General features: G+C 35.1%; 1 protein-coding gene across 6 annotated transcripts in view; it reads left to right on the top strand.

The window, feature by feature from the left end:
• Window positions 1-21,690, top strand: part of PPP4R3A (protein phosphatase 4 regulatory subunit 3A) — a 44,049-nt gene extending 22,359 nt beyond the window's left edge. For 2 of the 6 annotated variants that reach the window (XM_023731712.1, XM_023731714.1), the window contains 12 exons: window positions 1,903-2,520; window positions 5,877-5,954; window positions 6,033-6,149; window positions 6,622-6,777; window positions 8,372-8,503; window positions 8,606-8,708; window positions 10,132-10,290; window positions 14,945-15,114; window positions 16,490-16,632; window positions 17,526-17,764; window positions 18,139-18,365; window positions 20,443-21,160. In XM_023731712.1, the coding sequence (XP_023587480.1) occupies window positions 1,903-2,520; window positions 5,877-5,954; window positions 6,033-6,149; window positions 6,622-6,777; window positions 8,372-8,503; window positions 8,606-8,708; window positions 10,132-10,290; window positions 14,945-15,114; window positions 16,490-16,632; window positions 17,526-17,764; window positions 18,139-18,365; window positions 20,443-20,553 (2,253 nt within the window). In that variant the 3' untranslated portion in view covers window positions 20,554-21,160. Of the gene's footprint in view, window positions 1-1,902; window positions 2,521-5,876; window positions 5,955-6,032; window positions 6,150-6,621; window positions 6,778-8,371; window positions 8,504-8,605; window positions 8,709-10,131; window positions 10,291-14,944; window positions 15,115-16,489; window positions 16,633-17,525; window positions 17,765-18,138; window positions 18,366-20,442 lie in introns of all 6 variants that reach the window. The other 4 variants (XM_004376667.2, XM_004376666.2, XM_023731713.1 and 1 more) reach the window with 4 other exon arrangements.
• Window positions 21,691-21,939: the final 249 nt, after the last annotated feature.

The following is a 21,939-nucleotide window of genomic DNA, read 5'->3' as shown; positions in this document are numbered from 1 at the left end:
TCATCTAGCTTAATTAAGTCTGCATTCCTTTATTTCGTGTTCATTCTTCCATTACTCTTGCTCTAATATTAAAACCAAAGCGTATTTGTTAAATTGTCACAGTTCTGTCATAATTCCTTTAGCAGATCAAATCTTAAGAGTATTCTAAAGACAGGCTTTTTTTTATTACCTTCTTAGCCTTCAAGTTGGCAAAAATGTGATTGAGTTGTTTCTTTATATTAATTCAAGTAGGTGGCATATTCTCATTTTAATAAAACCTTTTCATTTGGCTTATTTATAAGGTAAACCCATAGCTTAGGTATTAGGAATCTAAAGCTATGTAATGAGAGCTTATGTAATTAACAAATCCAGGGCCAACTTGAGACCATGCTGAGTACAAGCTGTGAGTGTGCCCGGCCTCCTTTTAGTGCTGCTGCCCACTGGGTTAAGGTCAAGACCATATTATCTTGCAGCATACTTCAAGACAAATATTTCAGACCCTCTTCCCTTCCTATATTCACCAACAGTATCTCTTAACCATGCTAGCCAGTTTAAGTTCCTTGGATATTTCATGTAAGGCCGAATTTCCCTATCCCTTCACCATTCTGCATGGCCTGTTGGACTGCTTTAGTGGTCAGTGTCTCAAATTGTAGGGCCAAGATAGCAAAACTTGTGCCATTTCAAAATCCGTCCTTGACCTTTCATAAAAATATGCTTTTACCTTACAATATATTTAATTGTTGAGACTTCTAAGTTTTTTTATATTTGGAGTCCTTACACTGGCATAAAGTTGGAGTGATAGATTTCTTAGGGTTTCTGGAGGACTGTGGAGGTTACAGATTTAGGTGTGTAGAAAGGAAAACTGTTCATGGTTAGGTTACTTAACATTCAGCAGATACTCTTGGCATAGCTCTACTACGTACAGGTTGCACTTTTATTGTACTTTAGATGCAGGTTTACAGAACAAATAGTTTCTCATTAAACAGTACACATATTGTTTTATGACATTGGTTAACAACCCCACGACATGTCAACACTCTCCCTTCTCAACCTTGGAGGACTTTTTTTTTTGGTGAAAATATACATAGCCAAAGTTACACCATCTCAAAAGTTTCTACATGCACAATTTAGTGACATCGATTACATTCTTCCAGTTGTACTGCTGTTCTCACTATCCTTTCCCAAATTATTCCGTCACCATTATCTTCAACTCACTTCGCAGGTTGCACTTACTTTATATATGGCCTCATTTGTCTATAACTGTACTTGTTGTCTACCCTACTTTGCCTAATCACATTTTTGGACTATCATCCAGAATTGGAATGATCCACTTGGTCTAAAACTAGTTTGTACATGCTCTTTGGCTCTTGGTTTCTAGAATCAATTGATGTTAAATATATTTCTTGTTGCTTATCATTATATATACTTTCCTATTCTCACAGCATTATATTCAGTATTCATTTGAATTTTACTTAAAGTGAAACATTGAAGATCCTGATGGTGGCTTTCTGGAGCAAAATCCTAGGGAATATTTCTGAGGCTCACCCTGGACTATTGAGAAAGAGGGCTATGGATATAAGATGTGAATGGATGTTGTAGCATCAGGTTTCTGCACAGGGCTTTTCATCCTAATCACAGATGCTTTAGCCTATCCCAGAATGTTTTTGTTACTGGCAAGCCTTGTTCTTTATGAGGAAACTCATTTCATCTCTGAACTTTGGACTTCTTCCTTAAAAGTGAATGTGTATGTTACTTGTAGAAATGTAATTTAGGGAAGAAGGCATTTATGTCAAGTTTGAAGAAACATTGCAAAACTTGAAAATTATCATTATAGCTTTCTTATAACACCTCGAGTTCATCTGAGAATATCGTTGAGATCTGCTGGTTTATATTTTGTCAGCTATCATAAATCCTTTTTAATAGGTTCAAGGAAAGGACCCTTCAGTGGACATCACTCAGGACCTTGTGGATGAATCTGAAGAGGAGCGTTTTGATGATATGTCATCACCAGGATTAGAATTGCCATCTTGTGAATTAAGTCGCCTCGAAGAAATTGCAGAACTTGTGGCATCATCTTTACCTTCCCCCCTTCGTCGTGAAAAACTTGCACTAGCACTGGAAAATGAGGGTTATATTAAAAAGCTCTTAGAGCTTTTTCATGTGTGTGAGGATTTGGAAAATATTGAAGGACTGCACCACTTGTATGAAATTATCAAAGGCATCTTCCTCTTGAATCGAACTGCTCTTTTTGAAGTTATGTTCTCTGAGGAGTGTATAATGGACGTCATTGGATGCTTAGAATATGATCCTGCTTTATCGCAACCACGAAAACACAGGGAATTTCTAACAAAAACAGCCAAGTTTAAAGAAGTGATTCCCATATCAGATCCTGAGCTAAAACAAAAAATTCATCAGACATACAGAGTTCAGTATATACAAGATATGGTTCTACCTACCCCTTCAGTCTTTGAAGAAAATATGTTATCAACACTTCATTCCTTCATCTTTTTCAATAAGGTAGAAATTGTTGGTATGTTACAGGTAAGTTAGATTATTCCTCTTTTCCCTACTTAAAAAGATACCCTACTTGTGATTAATGCCATTTAAACTGCTGATTGCTTCAGCAGAAATAATTTTCCCTTTTAAATACCTAAATTGAGTCTTAATTTTGTTAAAATCTAAAGGTAGATGTTTTAGTGATATTATGAGATTACAGTATATAATGCTGTGAGGCCAGAAAGTTGTTTTGTTTGGGGTGGGGAAGGTAAGTGTGATAAAGAAGTCTAGTTTGAAGGAATTATAGGGGAATGATCTAAATGAAGTGATTCAATGCAGAATTTTAGGGATATCAATCTATCCATTATGCAGAAAATAGATTGGAAGAGGAAAGAAAAAATCGGAAAGCCAAGAGACATGTCATTGAATATAGACTATAAGTTCTGTAATATTTGTAGAAAAACCAGGTGATGAGATATTGAAGCCCCAGTTTTAAGGTCAAGGGAATTAAGTAGAGTTGGCAAATTACAACTGCATATATCCCTACCATAAGGCATGCATGCTTTTGTAATGGGTGAAAGTGTGGAGGATTGAAACAGACATGAGTTTGGGTTTCAGCTCCACTTGTCTCTTAAGAAGTATGTGACTTGGTCAACCTCTTTAAGCTTCAGTTTCCCCATCTGAAGGATGATAATACTGATACCTACCCTATAAGATTATCTGAAGAATTAGTGCATTTGTGCATGTAAAATATTGAACATGATGCTGTCCTATTCCTTTTTAGAGAATTGCTTTATTTCCGTGTCCTCACCTTTGTCACCTTTTTTTCTTTAAGTATGAATTCAAGTAGAAGGGTCGATCTTACGTATAATTGCTTTCCTAGAGCTATTAATAATTCTAGTTCGTATTGACAAGTTTGACACATTTTTCATTCATTTAAAACAGACATGTAAACAAATAATATTATAGGCAATACAGTCTGCTAAGTATAGTAGTAACCGTCCATACAGTGTACACCCTCTCCTCACGTATCGACACGGTTAAGTTCCAAAGACCAGGTCATTATGTGAAATCATTATTGTGCGAAATGCAAGATGACCACATCAGATCACAAAATGGAGGATTGCTACATCATTACATAATTGCCAAATTACATCATTACATAACTTCCACTTTACATCATTATGTAACTGCCAAACCACTGAGAATCATGGCCCAGCCAAGCTGACACATAACCTTAACCATCAAAGCCAGCTTTACTTTTGCTTTGCACCTCGGTGTTCGTTACTGCCAGACATAACGTCATTAATGTGCAAAATAGTAAGATAGTAGTTTTTTTTTACTGTTGTTATAAATGTGAAACGTCAGATAATGAGATAGTCTGAGTGAGGAGAATGTGTATTATAAGCAATAATGGAGGAGGGAGTAGAGTTCTGGTATCAATTTCCATTTGTTCCTTGATAAGGAACTAGTTTTCACAATGTGTCCAGCAGATGGAACCTCTGTTCTGTTGCAGTTTTGATTCTTGGTTTCCTTGGATAGTCCTGAGTTCACTGATCCTTTTTTTTCACCCCCATATGGTTCTCATTCTGTTGTGCAGGAATTCGTCATTTCTGTGTTTTCCTGGCCTTCATACTTGTGAAATGCCAATTTTACTCTTAAGTGTGAATTGTGTTGTTTCAGGTTGTTAAGGCTTTTATGCTCTGTAAAATGCTGGCTGCCAGTGCTGTAGTTCTGTTTCTCGGTGCTTATATCCAAAGTGCTACTGTAAAGAAAGGAGCATTTTACAAACTTTGTGGCAAGGTGTGATTGAAGTCCAGTTTAAAGCAAATTCTTGCCCACCTTACACACACGTTCATAAACTCACGGTTACCACTATTTTACCCCTTCTCCTTACCATTGGCTACTTCCTTTGTAATATCATTAAATATTCTTAATTGCTCTATTTGTGTACCCAGCAAACTACAGCAGTTCAGAGACTCTACCTTTTTTAAGTAATCATTCCCAGTTGGTGGGATATATTATATCAGGGATGCATCTTGAAATTGGATGCCATTTGGTAACAAGCATATGGTCAAAACTATGTGTAATTAGGTATGGCCTATTTGTACATTTTAGAAAAAGTAAAGGCAGGAATAACTAATTTAGTATCATAGCAAATGTTTCCTAAGCACCTACAACAGTAAATATGGAGTTGATAATTGAGTGGGAGATTTTATATATTACGTGTATGTGTATATATGTATATACAGACAGAGATACATGTATATGTGTGTGTGCATATATATTTAGATCTAGGCATTTTCTATAGGGCTGAGGTAGTAGAGAATCTACCAGCTGAAGTAGTATGGAATTAAAGTGTAAGAAAATCTTGATGAAAAATGGTGGGAAAACCTGAACTTTAATTAGGAGGGCTTTATCACTTACTAGCTGTGATTGGGCTTTAGATAAATTTCTTAATCTGTATTGCAGTTGTAAATTAAGAAGGTGAGATGAGATAGTATCTGTAATCTTATACTTCTCTAATTTACCCAGATTAATAGCCTATGACAGTATCCTTTGAATCTTTTTCAAAATAATTTTTTGTGTATGTATCTGCAAATAATAGGTTGTTTAAAAAAACTTTGAATTTAGTTTTTTAAATGATACAATCATTCTGTGTCTTTAAATCATGAAGGAACCTCTATCTTCATTTGAGAGGCTATAGAACCTTAGTTTCTAAAGTAATAATGTTTGTGAAAACCAGAGGTTGGCAAACTGGCCCATGCCTGTTTTTTTGTAAAAGGTACTGGTACACAGCCTTGCTCATTCGTTTACGTACTATCTGTGGTGCTTTCATACTGCACCAGCAGAGTTGAGTAGCTGTGATAGAGACTGTACGTCCAGCAAAGCCTAAAATATTTAGAGAAAAAGTTTGTCAAATCCCGAAATCATACTTTCACATGCCGTTAAATAGACTTAGGAAATTAAAAAAAAAAAAAAAACCATCGTGGTTAAGTCGATTCTGACTCATGGCGACCCCATGTGTTACAGAGTAGAACTGTTCTGTAGGGTTTTCTTGGCTGTAATCTTTACAGAAGCAGATCACCAGGTGTTTCTTCTATGGCGCTCCTGGGTGGGTTTGAACCGCCAATCCTTAGGTTAGTAGTCAAGTGCAAACCATTCGTGCGACCCAGGGAACTTGGCAGAACATAAGGAATAATCTTTCTGATAAGGATCCCCAGTTTATCCTTTAATAGTTTGCTTTTTCCTTCTCTCCTGTAAAGAACAGCATTATCAAAACCTTCCTCCCCTTCTCCAGTTATTACAACTTCTATTTTCTTTTATAGCATCCTACAATTAATTATATTTTATTATATTCTTACCACTAACATAATTGAATTTATCCTTTGATTTCACAGGAAGATGAAAAATTTCTGACAGATTTGTTTGCACAACTAACAGATGAAGCAACAGATGAGGAAAAAAGACAGGAATTGGTAAGAAATCAGATATTATGAAGGTTGTAAAGATAAAACAGTAAGTTTTTTATATTCACTTATTTTTCCTAATTTCAGGTTAACTTTTTAAAAGAATTTTGTGCGTTTTCTCAAACGCTACAGCCTCAAAACAGAGATGCTTTTTTCAAGACCTTGTCAAACATGGGCATTTTACCAGCATTAGAAGTCATCCTCGTAAGTTTGTTTCTTTTCTAATTTAATTATTATTTTTTTAAAACCACAAAAGTAATATCTTATATTTTTGTATAACATAAGTATTTGCTTATAACCAATAAACTATGTATTACACAAAGCTAAAGAAGTATAAAACTATAGTATTAGAATCTTTACACAGTATTGAAAGAATGCTCAGTGTAGTTTTCCATATGCTTAATAATAATTTCTTAACTTTGTAGCCTATTAGTTAACTGAAGTATTATAGTAGAAAGGCAAACAGGAATTAGTGATTTAGAAAGTATAATTTTATCCATAGAACAAGAGTGTTGCATGCAACAGAATTTCCTTTACTTAAACCTTTCTTTTTTTTCCTTAATCTTTTTTTCATATTGTAATGTTTTCTTGTTTGTTTTGTTAGGTTTTAGATTTATATAGCCATAAGTTCCATATTTTTATAATTAGAGGAGAAATAAGTGCTTTTTATCTGCAGGGCATGGATGATACACAGGTGCGAAGTGCTGCTACTGATATATTCTCATACTTGGTTGAATATAATCCATCCATGGTACGAGAGTTTGTCATGCAGGAGGCACAACAGAATGATGATGTAAGTAAGAAGTTAACAGAGCAAAAAATAACCAACAAGGTAAATATTACTTGCACTAATAGTATTTGTACATGGAGCTTAACTGTCTTTATTATTCATTTTTAAGATTTAAATAGTTGATGTTTGGGAGAAGTGTAGGCATAATACCACATGGCTTGTTCTTCACCTAAACTGGCTCCTGTCTCAGTTTATAAATTTGTTGTCTCTTACAGCAGTTATTTGTTAATGATCAATTTAAATTTCTTTTTAAAAAATTTCAAGATCAAGTTTCTTTTTAATTTTGATGTTAACTTGCTGTATTGTCTCGTTTCAATCATTTAATCAATTCGTTGTTTTTCGGTGTGTGAGATTACGAGTAACTTGCCTAGGAAAACATTGGCTTTCTTAGGGATAGATTTCCCAGATCATCAAGAATGAAGACATAAAATATAGGCCCTTGGGAAGTATTCTTAAGTTAGGGAGCTAACCGTAGGGAACAAGCTATTGTCTTGTTTTTTCACCCCACTATCTTCTATGGGAAAATACACCATGGTCATGTCAACAGCACTTCCAGAGCATACGGTGCCTGACGTGCGTGCAGCCCTGAGCGTGTGTGCTCCTCTGTTTTGTTTTCAGATGGTTAACCTTATGAGTCGGGTTTTTCCTTCCTCTCTCATAAAGTCTTGGAAGTCATTTTTTACTTAAGAATAGACTAAGGTATTCCTCCCGCAGCTCCTTCGTAAGCTTAAGGAGGAAAAAACCTGTGCAGAATCTCAGCCTACGATGTTACCTTTTTCAGAGTTCCTAATCAGTGTGTTGTGATGTCAGAATGAAGTGACGTGCCTAGTAACGTCTGTATTTAAAGGTTTAAAAAAAATTGTAGTGCCAGGGGAGGTGCAGAAAACTACTAGTTAAACTGTTGAATTTATGTAGACATATCTGGAGAACCAAAATATCTGTATTATTGAAAATAAAACTAGGACTATTCCTGTTGGTCTTTGCAAACCACTAGTTTAACATAGATTTTTTTTGACGTTTGAAATCTGTATATCCCATTTACTTTTGTGCTCTCTCTGAATACCATAGTCTTATTTTCCCTCATTATATTTGAGTGTTGACTAATTTTTTCTTAAATTTACTTAAAAAGGAAACTTTATCACTTCCATAAATGAAGAACAGATATCATGTGTCATAAACAGAAAAAAATCTATAAAAAATAAAGTAAAAAATAAAAATGTTACATATTGAAGCTAAATATGCTTACTATTAAAGCTATGACCCCAAGGCCTAGTAGCTTTCTTCAGAAGAGAGATTACATTATTAGAGAGGTGACTCGATGGCACACAGCAACGACGACAAAAATCCATTAGCACCAAAATGAAACTTTCTTTTTGGTTTAATCAAAGGGATTTAAAGATAATACAAAAAGAAACTTTGTTTTTGGTACCATTTTATTGTAATGTCCTTGTACCACGTTTTTGGAAAACACTGCCGTAAATCGTATTAGAGAAGTGAGTCAACCAGTCGTTCAGTTTTGTTGGCAGTAACAAGACAGCTAGAGCTATGTATAATGCTGTAGTGTATGTCTTGGTATGTGTTTTGTCCATTCTTTTCTTTAATAAGTGGTCCTTATTATGTGTATTTTTCTCACCAGGATATTCTGCTCATCAACCTCATTATAGAACACATGATTTGTGATACAGATCCTGAACTTGGAGGAGCAGTCCAACTTATGGGCCTGCTTCGAACTTTAGTTGACCCAGAGAACATGCTAGCCACTGCCAATGTAAGCCATGGAGGTTTTTCTATTTTTTATAGCTAATATACTGTTTATTGCTGGTAGGAACCAGTGCAGTTAAAGTTCATGGAAATGTTTTTGATTCTTTAGAAAACGGAAAAGACTGAGTTTCTGGGTTTCTTCTACAAGCACTGTATGCATGTTCTCACTGCTCCCTTACTGGCCAACACAACAGAAGAGAAACCCAGTAAAGGTAAGATCATGCAGGTTGGTAATTATGCTCTCTGTTCTTGAATTCTGAAACTCATCACTGAAATTTAAAATTGGTGTTAGGTAACACCAGTCTTTAAAAAGTTCAAACCATTTGGTTGACATAGAGGGTCTAATAAGGGGTGTTTGAAAGAGATGTCAAGGTAAAATTTCATTTAAAAGTGCTATAATCTAAGATAACAAACAAAATAAGAGATAATTGTTTTGTTTCAGAATTAAAAACTAAATTTGTTAAACAATTTTTTAATTTACACTGCATTTATATAGGCAAAATAAAGAGGCGAAAGAAAATAGCTTTTATTGGAAGTTAAGCTATGTAAAAAAATTCATTTTAAGTTATTTGTATTCCAGATGTGTAGACAGAGCTAAGTTTTTGCTCAACATTAGGATATGTCTATTTGTGTTGAGTATCAAAGCTCTGGGAATATAAATACATTGTCAGATGTATTATCAATATAGTATATTTAATTTATAACGACTTATAGAAAATAATCTTAAATATAATTTTTGTGTGGCTCTAGAATCAAGTCATGAAACAAATAATTGTATTTCTATCTATTCATTTTAGATAAAGCTCGAGGCTTCTTTCTAAAGCACATTTTCAGTTCATCATACATTTATTGAGAACCAGTTGTGTGGAAGGCAATGTCCTATATTCTTTAGGGGCTAAATGAGAGAAATTTTAAAAGAAAGTAAAATGTCTTTCAGAGGCTTGCTGCCCGATGAGGAAGAAAGATAAGCCAGTAATTTATAGTTCACTGTAAACTCAGTATGTGTAGTCAATGAAGTTCAGAACACACTGGAATTGGGGGCCAGAGAGATTAATTCCACCAGAGATGAGATGGTGTCTGGCAGGACCTCTTTTTCTATGTGTGTTTTTTTTTTCTTTTTTTTTTTTTGTAAAAATATATATAACACGGTATTTGCCAATTGAGCATTTTTCAGGTATACAATTCAGTGGTATCAATACTAAATTAATTATGTTGTGCAACAACCACCCATAATGCTTTTTTTTTTGACGGACATGTTAAGGCGTGGTAGAGTATTCTTGCACTTCAGAATCAGATCTCACAGATTTGTATCTCTCTTCTGCTTTACTAACTGTTGAGTTGTGGGTCTGCTTAGTTAATAAACTTGTGATGTTGTGAAGCTAATTCCTCATAGGGTTGTTTAAATCATGTTTAAGAATATACATACAGCACAGTTCCTGGCATATGGTAGGCATTCAATAAATGTTTTTCCTCTAAATTTAAAATAGTTAAGTTTAGACTTTGATATAAAGCTATGGTAGGTTTTTGGAATGTTAAAGAGAAGTAGAGATTTTATTTGATTGTGATTTTGGTTCTTATATTTAAGAGAAATAAAAATATTAGCCATTAAATATAATTGTGTTTTGTTTATTTTAGATGATTTTCAAACTGCCCAGTTATTGGCACTTGTCTTGGAATTATTAACATTTTGTGTGGAACACCATACCTACCACATAAAGAACTACATCATTAATAAAGATATCCTCCGAAGAGTGCTAGTTCTTATGGCCTCAAAGCATGCTTTCTTGGCGTTATGTAAGTGTTGTTTTTGGTAGATTTATTTATTAGCTTTGTAGATTATCATGTTGTTGGTCCTCAGCTCTCAGAAGAAAAGATGGCTGACTACAGGTCAGGAGACCAAGGTTCTAGTAGTAGCTCTGCCACACTTTTTCTAGTACTAGTTTGGCCATATTGAGCCAGTAATTTTCCTAACTCTCTTATTTCACATTAATAAAGAGCAAAGGGGTTACAGTGCATCTATAAAACCATGTTGAGTATTATATTCAGTTTTTTAAAAACAACACCTTTGATCATTGTACCTGTTGTTTTAGAGCATGGGTAGCAAACTACAGCGTGTGGCCAAATCCAGCTTGGCCTGTTTTTTTTTTGACTTGCAAGCTGAAAATGGTTTTTATGTTTTTAAAGGATTGTTTAAAAAAAATAAAAGAATATGCTACAGAGAGCATATGTGGCCCACAAGACTTAAAATAGTATTTGCTGTCTGCCCTTTATGGGAAAAGTTTGCCAACCCCTTTTTAGAACAACGGATAGTCTTTTATCAAGGTTCTTAGTTACATGTAAGTTTTTCACAGTTAACTTTCACAATCAGCATTCTTTAAGACCCAGCCTTGTTGGAGTAAAATATGTTTATGAATTGAAAATAGGCTAAGCCTGTCAGTATAATTTTGATCATGTAGCAGCCAACTTTCTTAGGTAATGAGTTTCTGTATTTCAACTGTCCTTATTGTGAAGTGGCAGGCTAAGTTTAGGGTATCCAAGAAGCTGAATAGGAGATGTCTGCTGGTAATTAATTCTTGCCCCTTGGTTTTTAAAGGTAAGTTTCAGGGTTTTGTTGTTTTCTAAGATATCACAGCCACCTGCTAATTGGAGGTCTGAACATATGCATACATTTGATTTTTTTTTTTTTTAACTTTAATTTTTAATCGTTTTGATTAACTGATTTTTCTAAAATACTCTTAGATTATAAAAACAACATTGTTTATAAGGATGTTTTGATGGTGATTAGCACCATCATTATTTTTATCTTTAAAATATTATTGGAAAACATTTCCTTCTAAATTTTTTACTAAGCTTTTTATCAGGTTGACAGTTGTCAGCCTTCTTGATTTAGTCTTTCAGGCCAGTGTGTAGACACTGCAGTATGTACTGAGAGTACATGTGGTCATAGTATATCTTCATTTTCCAGCTGTCATATATTCAGTACTACTACTTTTGCTAATTATCTAGGGTCTTTGATGTTATCTTAGTTATCCTTTTCAATCAAATATTTATAAGTTGCAGCTAGCATCTGTGGCATTAACTTATACTGCTAAGGACAGCAAAAAGTAAATTCACTATTTCTGTTCTACTTTAATATTGCTTGTAGCCATGAGCTTATCGGAGACAAGAGAAGGGCTTTTAAGTTCATGTTCATTTACCCTATGTACCTGTCACAGTAAAAGTTAGGGCCCTACGGTCAAGTTTAGAGGAAGATACCAGTTTTATTTCAATGAACTTATTAAATACCTACAACCATATTTGAGTGTTTCTGAGATGTGCATTTTTACATATTATCTGAAATCAAGGTGAGTCTTACAATTAACGACAAGTCAGAGTATAATTAGTAGCACTTTTTGTTCATTTTATGTTCTTAGTGTTAGAAAAAAAATTGTTTCTTATAACCAGTGGCACCTTAGGTTTGATGAAATACAATATATACGTAGTACTAGGAAAATACAGATGATTAAAACCTGACTCAGCTATCAAGGGGATATCAGCTACCCAGTTGATTAGCAGGAAATAGTCATGTAAAAATAAAAATATAGCATAATAAGCAGTATATTTAGGTGTGCTAGAAGCATCATAGAAATAACTTGCTCTTTATGAATAATGCAGATTAGAAAAATTTCATAAAAGAGGTGACGATGAATTGTGTCTTAGGGGAAATCGTGACATTCTTGGCTGAGTACACAGTTAAGATGTACAAGTGGGAAAAAGCATGGCAAGTTGGAGGTTTGGAATAGGTAGAAGCCGTGAGTGTGATGGGATAATGGCAGGATATATGTTAAAAGGGAAGGTCTTTTCTTCCATATATTTCTTCCAGTGGGGGTTCATCTCATCATTTTGCTTGCATTATTGTAAAGAAGATTCATCATAATTTAATGTGAATCTAGAAGAAATCACTACAAGCCAATAAAAGTTTATATTATAGGAAATTAGTAAGCTAGCAAAATCTTATACTTTTTTTATTGTTGATATTTTATAAACTGAGTCAGATTATCATTAAAACCATTTTTCATATGACTTCCAGCGTTGAGAATATGAGTTGTCTTCAAGAATATTCCAGTCATTTAACAGGTTCTGTAGGAGTGGCTTTGGTAGTACACAACAGGAGTTTTTATCAAGTACTTCTAAGAACTAAGTATAAAGTCGGGGGAATTTATTTAGGATATTTGTGGATCTGCTGAGAAAAGTGTACTGGTTCCATCAGTATTTTTTTGGCCTTTTCAAGATTCTTGGATCTTACATTGTAACCGTTTAGCTCATACTTTTTTGTGTCTGAGTTTTTGTATTTGTTAATAAAAATATGGAAACTATTAAGATAAATTGTAGAGGCTTTTATTCAGCTATCAGTATTACATGGGAGGCAAAAGCCTTCAAGCATATTTCATGAAATCTCATGTGTATAAGGTAAAGACTAATGATTTGTTTTAGAGGTGGTTGAATCTAACCACAAGAGACTCTTAGTGTGATAATGAAAGTTAGAGATGTTGTGAGTGGAAGCAGAATACACTTTATATTGAAAATAATTACGGTTATGCTAATTTGACCTATCCCAAATCGCTTTCTGTAATCTCTTTTAAATACTGGTTAAATTGCCTTTTCAACAGCAAGGAATAGTGGATGAAGGTTTCTTTGGGGGACAGGAGGTTGAGTGGAAATAACAGAAAAGTTTTTAATATAAAAGAGTGAGGGCAAATGGAAATGAAGACCAAGAGACACACACTACTAGAACCACCTGTCGACATCAGCAATTTGTGGATTGAAGTCTTTTGAAGAGGCAGTGGGGCCATGGCCATCCGTGTAACCTGTCTTAGTGAATTCTAGGAAGGGAGAGCGTCTCACTTACCTAGGAACTGCGTGCAGACCAGAGGGTTCTTCAGCTAGTGTGTGTGACAGTAGGACACAAGTCTCCACAAAGCCTGCAGAGTTGAAGCACTGATTCTAAAAATAATAATAGCTCTTGCCTTAGTTACCAAAAGCTTAAAAGTTGGCCTATTAGCATGAGCTCTAAAACTATGATTTTGATTCTAATAAATGGAACTGCCTCACTGAGTTCCTTTGTCAATTAAAGTTAAAAAACAAGCTCTAAAAACATGGTTTTGGGAAAATAAACCCTTGTTAAGCTTTGACTTATAACACAGAAAGATGTCTCTTATTGTTTAAAATGTCTTATTTCACCATGCTTATGTATTTGAATATATTCGTTAGTTTAAAAAATAAAATGCAATTACTATTCTATAAACTCTTGAAACTCCCTGCCCAGAGTGTGTTTCTTTAGAAAGATACACTCTTAACTAAGCTGGATTGTTAAGGCAGTTTATAATCAACTGTACCTAATTGGGCATTCACTTGTGGACCTCTTTTCTGCCAACTAAAGAAAAATTGAGCTGCTTTACTCCTCTGCCTTCCCACCCAGAAACCGTGTCAGCATGGTTGCCTGGCTACCTGCTCATGAAGGACTTGATTAATAACAAATTGGCAATTTAACGAGCCACTTCCATGATCTCCAAAGAAACCAAAATACAAACACAATATTTAATCTTGCCAACCGAAGACGATGTGACTGCATGAAGTGAGTATGCTTTTTTGAACTGTTTACAGTAACTGGGGCATTAACTTACTGATCATTCAGTTTAGGTTAAAGAGGGCTTTGCTGAAGTCTAGCTGTCTGAGTATATTTGGATCTTGACGAATGGCGACTTAAGTAACTCCCCATACCTCAAGATGTAAATATACATTTTAATCTGTAAGTTAAAGCCTATTTAATTTTAAAAAGGAAAACTAGAAAAAAATTTAAAAAGCATACTCGCTGCAGTAAGCATAGAGGACCACATTTTTAAAAACATCCTCTAAATTTATTTCTAAACTACGGGAAGGCAAATTTTGGGTCCTGCAGATTTTTGTGGGTTTATGACATTTCTACAAACACATCCACAAATAAACCTATGTAAATAAGTGAACTCTGGTGCAAAAATAAAAGTGTCCAAGAATACTGAAGATTCAGATGATACAGTGGATTGCCCTAATAAAACAGTGGGTTTCTATTGTTTCTAAAGTGTATGTAAGTAAAAGGACATGTTTAGAATTATCTCATCTTAAGTAGTATGATAGGTTAATTCCTTTGTCTTAGCTCTCATTTCAGGTGTAAATTACATTTTGGTCGCTAGTAACAGGTTTATTTCCAGAATTTTTCTGGCTTTCTAAGACTTGTGTTCTACTATGACATATACTACCTTAAGAATATATTTTTGATAGCACTTTTATAAACCTTATCTTTAGGCTCATGCTTTTGGAAGCGCTGATATCACTGTGCATGAAAAATTACTGATATTTAACAGGTTTCTTTTTTAATTTAAAATATGGAAGTATGGTATGTGATTTAAACAACAATGACTCTGTGTTTCAGGTGCCCTTCGTTTTAAGAGAAAGATTATTGGATTAAAAGATGAGTTTTACAACCGCTACATAATGAAAAGTTTTTTATTTGAACCAGTAGTTAAAGCATTTCTCAACAATGGCTCTCGCTACAATCTGATGAACTCTGCCATAATAGAGATGTTTGAATTTATTAGAGTGGTAAGTTCTCTAGGTTTTAAATTGTAACTTTAGTTTTGATTGTTTGAGAAAATTGAATATGTGGTAATGGTGTATTTTGGCATATTGAAGATTGTTATATTTGGAGAGAATTTTAAACAGAAAAGCAAAAGTTTGTGAGAAATTCAATTCAGACAAATAATGAAAGTAATCTTAACATCTCTTAGCAGCTATGAGTCCTTTATAGGATGGTTTGAAAACTGATTTAACAGTGTCAGGGTAATCATAAAGTGGAAGTACATTTGGCATTTGAATGTTTTTTTTTGTTTGTTTTTAACTTTCAGGTTTTCTTGGATTCTTGGCTTTTGTCCTATGTTTCTAAAGAGCAATTTCATAATAAACTCTTCTTGATGCTTTAATAATATCGTATGTTAAACTAGAAACCTGTTGCTGTGAGTTGATTCTGACTCATAGCAACCCTACAGGACCAAGGAGAACTGTCCCAGAGGGTTTCCAAGGAGTGGCTGGATTTGAACTGCTGACTTTTTGGTTAGCAGCCGAGCTCTTAACCACTGCACCACCAAGGCTTCTAATATAGTAGTTAGGTGGTTCTTAAACATTAGTGTGTCTCAGAATTATCTGTGGCATGCCTTTAAAATACACACACACAGGTCCCATCCCAGCCCTGTTGAATCAGAGTCACCTCGAATGGGACCTGTGCATTTACTTTGAAAAGACCAATAGATAATTCTCAGGTACGCCAAAAATAAGGGACTACTGAAATGACCAATATATGTTATGCCCATTTTCTTTGCTTGATTATCTCTTAAGATTGTTGTCTTAGCCTCCTAGGGCTGCCATAACAAAATGCCACAAAGTGGGTGACTTCAAAGAACAAAAATTTATTTTCATACAGTTCTGGAGGCTCGGAGTCTGAATTCAGGGCATTGGTCCGGCTATGCTCTCTCACTCGCTGTCAGCTCTAGGGGAAGAGCCTTCCTTGTCTCTTTCAGCTTCTGGTAGCCCCGGGTGTTTGTGTTTCTTGGCTTGTGGAGGGGTCCTCACATGGTGTCTTGTCCATGTGACTCTCTGTCTCCATGTCTGTTCTCCCCTTCTGTAAAATACCACCCAGAAGGGATTAGGATTCAGACCCACCCTACTCTGGTATGACGTCCTTAATTTAATAGGTAATATCTACAAAGGTAAACCCTGTTTCCCCAAACAAGGTCACATTCATAGGTACAAGGGTTAGGATTTCAACATACCTTTTTAGGGGATGCAGTTCAGTCCATAACAATTGTATAATGATTTTATGAAATTAAACTACTTTGGACAGGTTTTTGAATTTACTACAATCAAACCTCAACTTGCTACAATGTTTCCCTATCTCAGTTTCTATTACAATTCTTTTCTGTAGGAAGATATAAAATCATTAACTGCTCATGTAATTGAAAATTACTGGAAAGCACTGGAAGATGTAGATTATGTACAGACATTTAAAGGATTGAAACTGAGATTTGAACAGCAGAGAGAAAGGCAAGATAATCCCAAACTTGACAGGTAAAAACTACCGTTTCAGCAACAAGTTGTGTAGTGGTGGCTCTTTTATTCATTCAGTATTGTCTGGCTCGGCACCAGGGGGCGGGGGTTGGGGAGAGTAGGCAGAGGTTAGCAGAAGTTACAGTTTTCTGTACTGGTCAATGTAAATGTTTTCCTGAAGGTGTAGGTGGATGTTAGTATGATCTGCAGCCCTTCCTCAGGCATATATCAAGCTAAAACAGTCAGTTGCCTTTAAGTCATCTCTGACTCATGGCGACCCCACGCATGTCAGAATAGAACTGTGCACCATAGGGTTTTCAGGGGCTGATTTTGGCGAAGTAATCACCAAGCCTTTCTTCTGAGGTGCCTCTTGGTGGACTCCAACCTTGGTTGTAGCAGCTCAGTGTGTTAACCATTTGTACCACCCGGGGACTTCTCTGTCAAGATAGCTATTGAGGAAAAAAATACTATGTGGCAATGAGGCTTCATGTGTTCAAAGTAAAATCAGAATATTATTAGCTTTGAATTATTTTAAAGTTACAATTCATTATAAAATCTTGTGCATTTTTCTAAATACCTGAATTCACATACTTAGGGTATATTAAAAATATGTAAATTATTACTTTTTAATTTCTGATGTTAACAAGTTTAATAACTAACCTGTCACATAACAGTTTTGTTAATATGAAATTTGATTCTACTAGTTACCACTAGATATGGTGTGGGGGTGTTTTTTCATTACATTTTGGGTAAAAGGTATATTTTTTTTCATCAGCCTCAATGTATGTAAGTCCAAGAGCCTGTTTCACCCGCACTAACCTTTTAAAGACTACCTAGTTTGGAGTAGTATTTGAAGACTATCAAAAAGTTCTCACACGATTGTGTTTATTCTTCTTTCTTTTCTTTACTTATAGCATGCGTTCCATTTTGAGGAATCACAGATATCGGAGAGATGCCAGAACACTAGAAGATGAAGAGGAGATGTGGTTTAACACAGATGAAGATGACATCGAAGATGGAGAAGCTGTAGTGTCTCCATCTGACAAAACTAAAAATGATGATGATATTATGGATCCAATAAGTAAATTCATGGAAAGGAAGAAATGTATGTTGAAAAGATGGGCAAGGAAAAAGGAAGGCGTTCTCACTCTAGGTTTATTCTTTATTTCTTGACAGAATGATTATTTTCTACCTTAAATGTGTGATGACGTAGATTTTAAAGGTACTGTTGCCTTATAGGTTGTGACTGAATTAATAATTCTGTTGTGAAGGTACAGACTCAGTTTTATTAATTTGACTTGGAGAAGTAAGGAGGACTATAATATTTCAGGAAGGGTAGGAATACTTAATGTTTCCTTCCTTCGCAAGTAATTTAGTATTTTGCAAAGCTTTGTTCATAAATTGAACTTCAGTGTTTCTGCCCAGCAAAAGAGTAACCTAGCTAATTGTGTCTTAGAGCCACCTCATTTTGGAGATTCAAAAAGGAATGACTATGGTGATAATTATTGACAATATTCTCATTTTTAGTAAAAGAAAGTGAGGAAAAGGAGGTGCTTCTGAAAACGAATCTTTCTGGTCGGCAGAGCCCAAGTTTCAAGCTTTCCCTTTCTAGTGGGACAAAGACTAATCTCACCAGCCAGTCATCTGCAACGAATCTGCCTGGTTCTCCAGGATCACCTGGATCCCCAGGATCCCCAGGCTCTCCTGGATCTGTCCCTAAAAATACGTCTCAGACGGCAGCTATTACTACCAAGGTACACCTTCAACTCCCAGGCCTGCCTAGTAGCCTTCTCAGTGATAACTGTTGTGATTGAGACGCCCTGTGGTTGCTAGTCTTGTGGAGCTAATTTAACATTTGTGACCTAAAGGATGATTGACGTGCACACTTACACATGAACTTATGTAAAAGTTCATATACAAAAGTCTGGATATACGTTTGTTGTTGTTGTTGGTTAATATACACAGCAAAACACACTAATTCATTTCTATGTGTACAATTCATTGTAAATTTATATTTTTTTTGGTATTTTGTTTAGATTTATATATGCTAAAACATTTACAGAAATTTTAAGGTTTTTATTTATTCATTACTTTTATCAACTTTAATACCCAGATAGATAAAGGCTTTGGGGGGAGAAGATAATCTACTGTCACTAACATTTCATATAAGAAAGGATACAAATTTTAATACCCCCAAAATGTAGGAAAGATATAATATCAGGAAAAAAATAAAGTCGTTTTGGCTGCTTTATGCTGCCTTTTTTTAATTTGAAGTCAAAATTTATTAGTTATTATTGGACTAACAGTTGGGATTCACTAAATCAGGAATATGGACTCTGGGTGGTGCAAATGGTTAAGCACTGAACTACTAGTTTGAAGGTTGACAGTTCTAGTCCACCCAGAGGCACCTCAGGAGACAGGCCTGGAGATCTGCTTTAGAAAGATCACAGCCTTGAAAATCCTGTGGAGCAGTTCTGCTCCGCACAATGGGGTTGTTGTAAGTTGGAACTGACTTAACCGCAATGAACAACAACAATCTGTTTTAAAAAATTTTAATGCGTTGTCTTGAAATAGTTTAAACAATATGTTTCTGTCTCTGGTGCTTTGTTAGGATTATAAATTTAAAAATTTTTATTTTAAGTAATTTGAAAGTTTTCCCTTATTATAAAGTTACATATGCTTATTATGAGAAATTTAGGAAATTCATAAAAATAATAAATTTAAGGTGCACATAATCCCACCATCCAGAAATAACCACAGTATTTTTTGTTTTGAATAATCTTTTATTGTGTTTTTGGTGAAAGTTTACACAGCAAATTAGGTTCCCATTTGACAGTTTCTACACAAATTTTTCAGTGGCATTGATTACATTTTTTACCAAGTGTCGACATTCTCATTATTTCTGTTCTTGTTCCATTTCCAGTAATCTAGTTTCCCTGCCCCATTATCATCTCATCTCTGCTTTAGAGTAATTGTTGACTGTTTGGTCTTATATAGGTGATTTTGTAAAAAGATCACAGTGCTTATGGGTGGTAATCTTTATTTTATCAGCCAATCTGTTATTTAGCTAAAAGGTGACCTCAGGATGGTTTTGGTTCAACCTTTAAAGGGTATCTCAGGGAGTTAGGGGTGTCCTCTACTCTCATCTGGTCCAGTAAGCCTGGACTTTTTAAGAATTTGAGTTCTGTTCCACATTTTTCTCCCACATTTTCTCAGGAGCCATCTTTTGTAGTTTTCATCAGAATGGTTGGTAGTGGTTGCCGGGCACCATCTAGTTCTTCTGGTCTCAGTAGGTAGATTAGGCTGTGGGTCATGTAGACTATTAGTCCTGTAGATTTAACTTCTTTGAATCTTTGGTTTCCTTCTTTTTCTTTTGCTCTTGATGAATAGAGACCAATATTTGTGTCTTAGATGGCTGCTTGCAGGCTTTTAAGACCCCAGACACTACTCAGCAAACTAGGACATAGAACATGAATTTTATGAACTATATTGTGCCAATTGACCGACTTGTCCCACAAGACTATGGTCCTAAAAGTTCAAACCCAGCAAGCCTATCCAACAAAATGTTTGGTTGTGTCTAAGAAATATCCGTAACTGCCTCCTATGTGCTTTACTATATATATGAATATATGCATGCACACATACGTGTATATACATACAGATATATCTGTATATGTAACCACATATTTTTTGGTGGTGGTTGCTGTCAAAACCACAGTTAATATATGGTGGGGGAGGTCTGTATTCTTTCTCCAGACTTAAAATGAACGTATTTTAAAATTAGAGTTTTTTTGTTTTGTTTTTGTTTAAATAATGCTTGTTTCTTAACAGGGAGGCCTTGTGGGTCTGGTAGATTATCCTGATGATGATGAAGATGATGATGAGGACGAAGACAAGGAAGACACGCTACCATTGTCAAAGAAAGCAAAGTTTGAGTCATAATAATGGCTACGTTGAGTACCTGTTGAAAAAACTGGTTGTTCACCCCTCCCCACCTACAAAATCCGCAACAAAGCAGTGGTCTCTTGTGAATGACTGACACAGATCAGCCTGCTACACTTGACTTCTGCTCATCAAGTGCCAATTCAATGGAGCAGGAGGAGGGGGATAGTATACATTAGGGGAAAGATTTAAGCCTCTGAGCTCTCCAGCTTGGACCACACATTGCCCTTTTCTCAGGGAAGGAAATGGAAACAAAAAGCCAACAGGGCAGGGGTTTTTTAAGTGGCACTCTGGATTGACTGGTCGGTTACTACAATCAGAACATGCTTTCTTGGACCATGTTTGAGACTCAGAAGAATGGGCTTTTCTGCCACAATTCTTCACTAGTTAAGAATGCCAGCAGTTTCTTTGTATAAAGAGACCTGCCTTTAAAATCATACATTCTGAACATTTTAGTCAAGCTACCACCGGTTTGGAAAAACCTCTGTGGGGGAGGGGCGAATATAAAGTTTCCTCTTTTTTATCTGTTCCCCTTGCCCTTCAAACTGCAGATTTTTTTTAAAGTGGGGATTTGTCCCTACTTGATTAAAGATTGAGTGGAATTCTAGATGTGGTCATTCGTGTCATAATTATTTTTTTGTTTCATTTTGTTTTTGATTTGTTTTCTTCCGAGTGTCTGTTTAGTTGTTGCGTATATATATCTGGGACCATTAAAACTTTTTTTGATGTAATATAACCTAACGTCGTGCCGGTACCTGCTTTACTATGTGTAATTTGTGTTCTACACCACAGTTCTTAATTTGTTTAGAGTTTTATGAAAGATGGTATAGTTTTTATTGACAAAAGCAAAGTAATCTTGCAACTATGTGCATACAAAAAGCAATACTATTTTGTGACTAAATATTTTATATTAAAATTTACATCAGCAACTGTCTTGAGAATTCAGGGAAATAGAGTGGAATTTAAAACTTCAACAGTTTTGTTAAACCTAGAGACGTGAAATTAGTATTCCAAAGAGATTCTGAAATTTCATATCTTGGAAAATGATGGTACGTTAATCAAATTGAGGATGGATGATTTAAAAATAACGTTTGACTTTTGGTGAAAAATAAAAAGAAAATTGAAGAGTAAGAGAAATTGTATTAGTTGTATGTTTTATTTTTTAACTTCTCCCTTTGGAATACCAGTTTGAGCTGTAAGTGGTGGTTCCTAAATCAATCCCTGGCCAGAGGACCATCCGAGATGACCTTAGTAAAACAGTATTTTTAAATAGGTTCTTTTTGTTGTGGTAAAGTTCTTTCAAGGAAATGAAAATAAATATCTCAATTCCACATTTCTTCACCTTTTTTTTCAGTGACGATTTTAGAATCTGGAGAATGTATCTGC

The sequence above is a fragment of the Trichechus manatus genome, unplaced genomic scaffold, assembly GCF_000243295.1.
Source record: "Trichechus manatus latirostris isolate Lorelei unplaced genomic scaffold, TriManLat1.0 scaffold00045, whole genome shotgun sequence".
Classification (NCBI taxonomy): Eukaryota; Metazoa; Chordata; class Mammalia; order Sirenia; family Trichechidae; genus Trichechus; species Trichechus manatus.
Note: the sequence above shows the minus strand (reverse complement) of the source record. Positions and strands in the feature narration are given on the sequence as shown.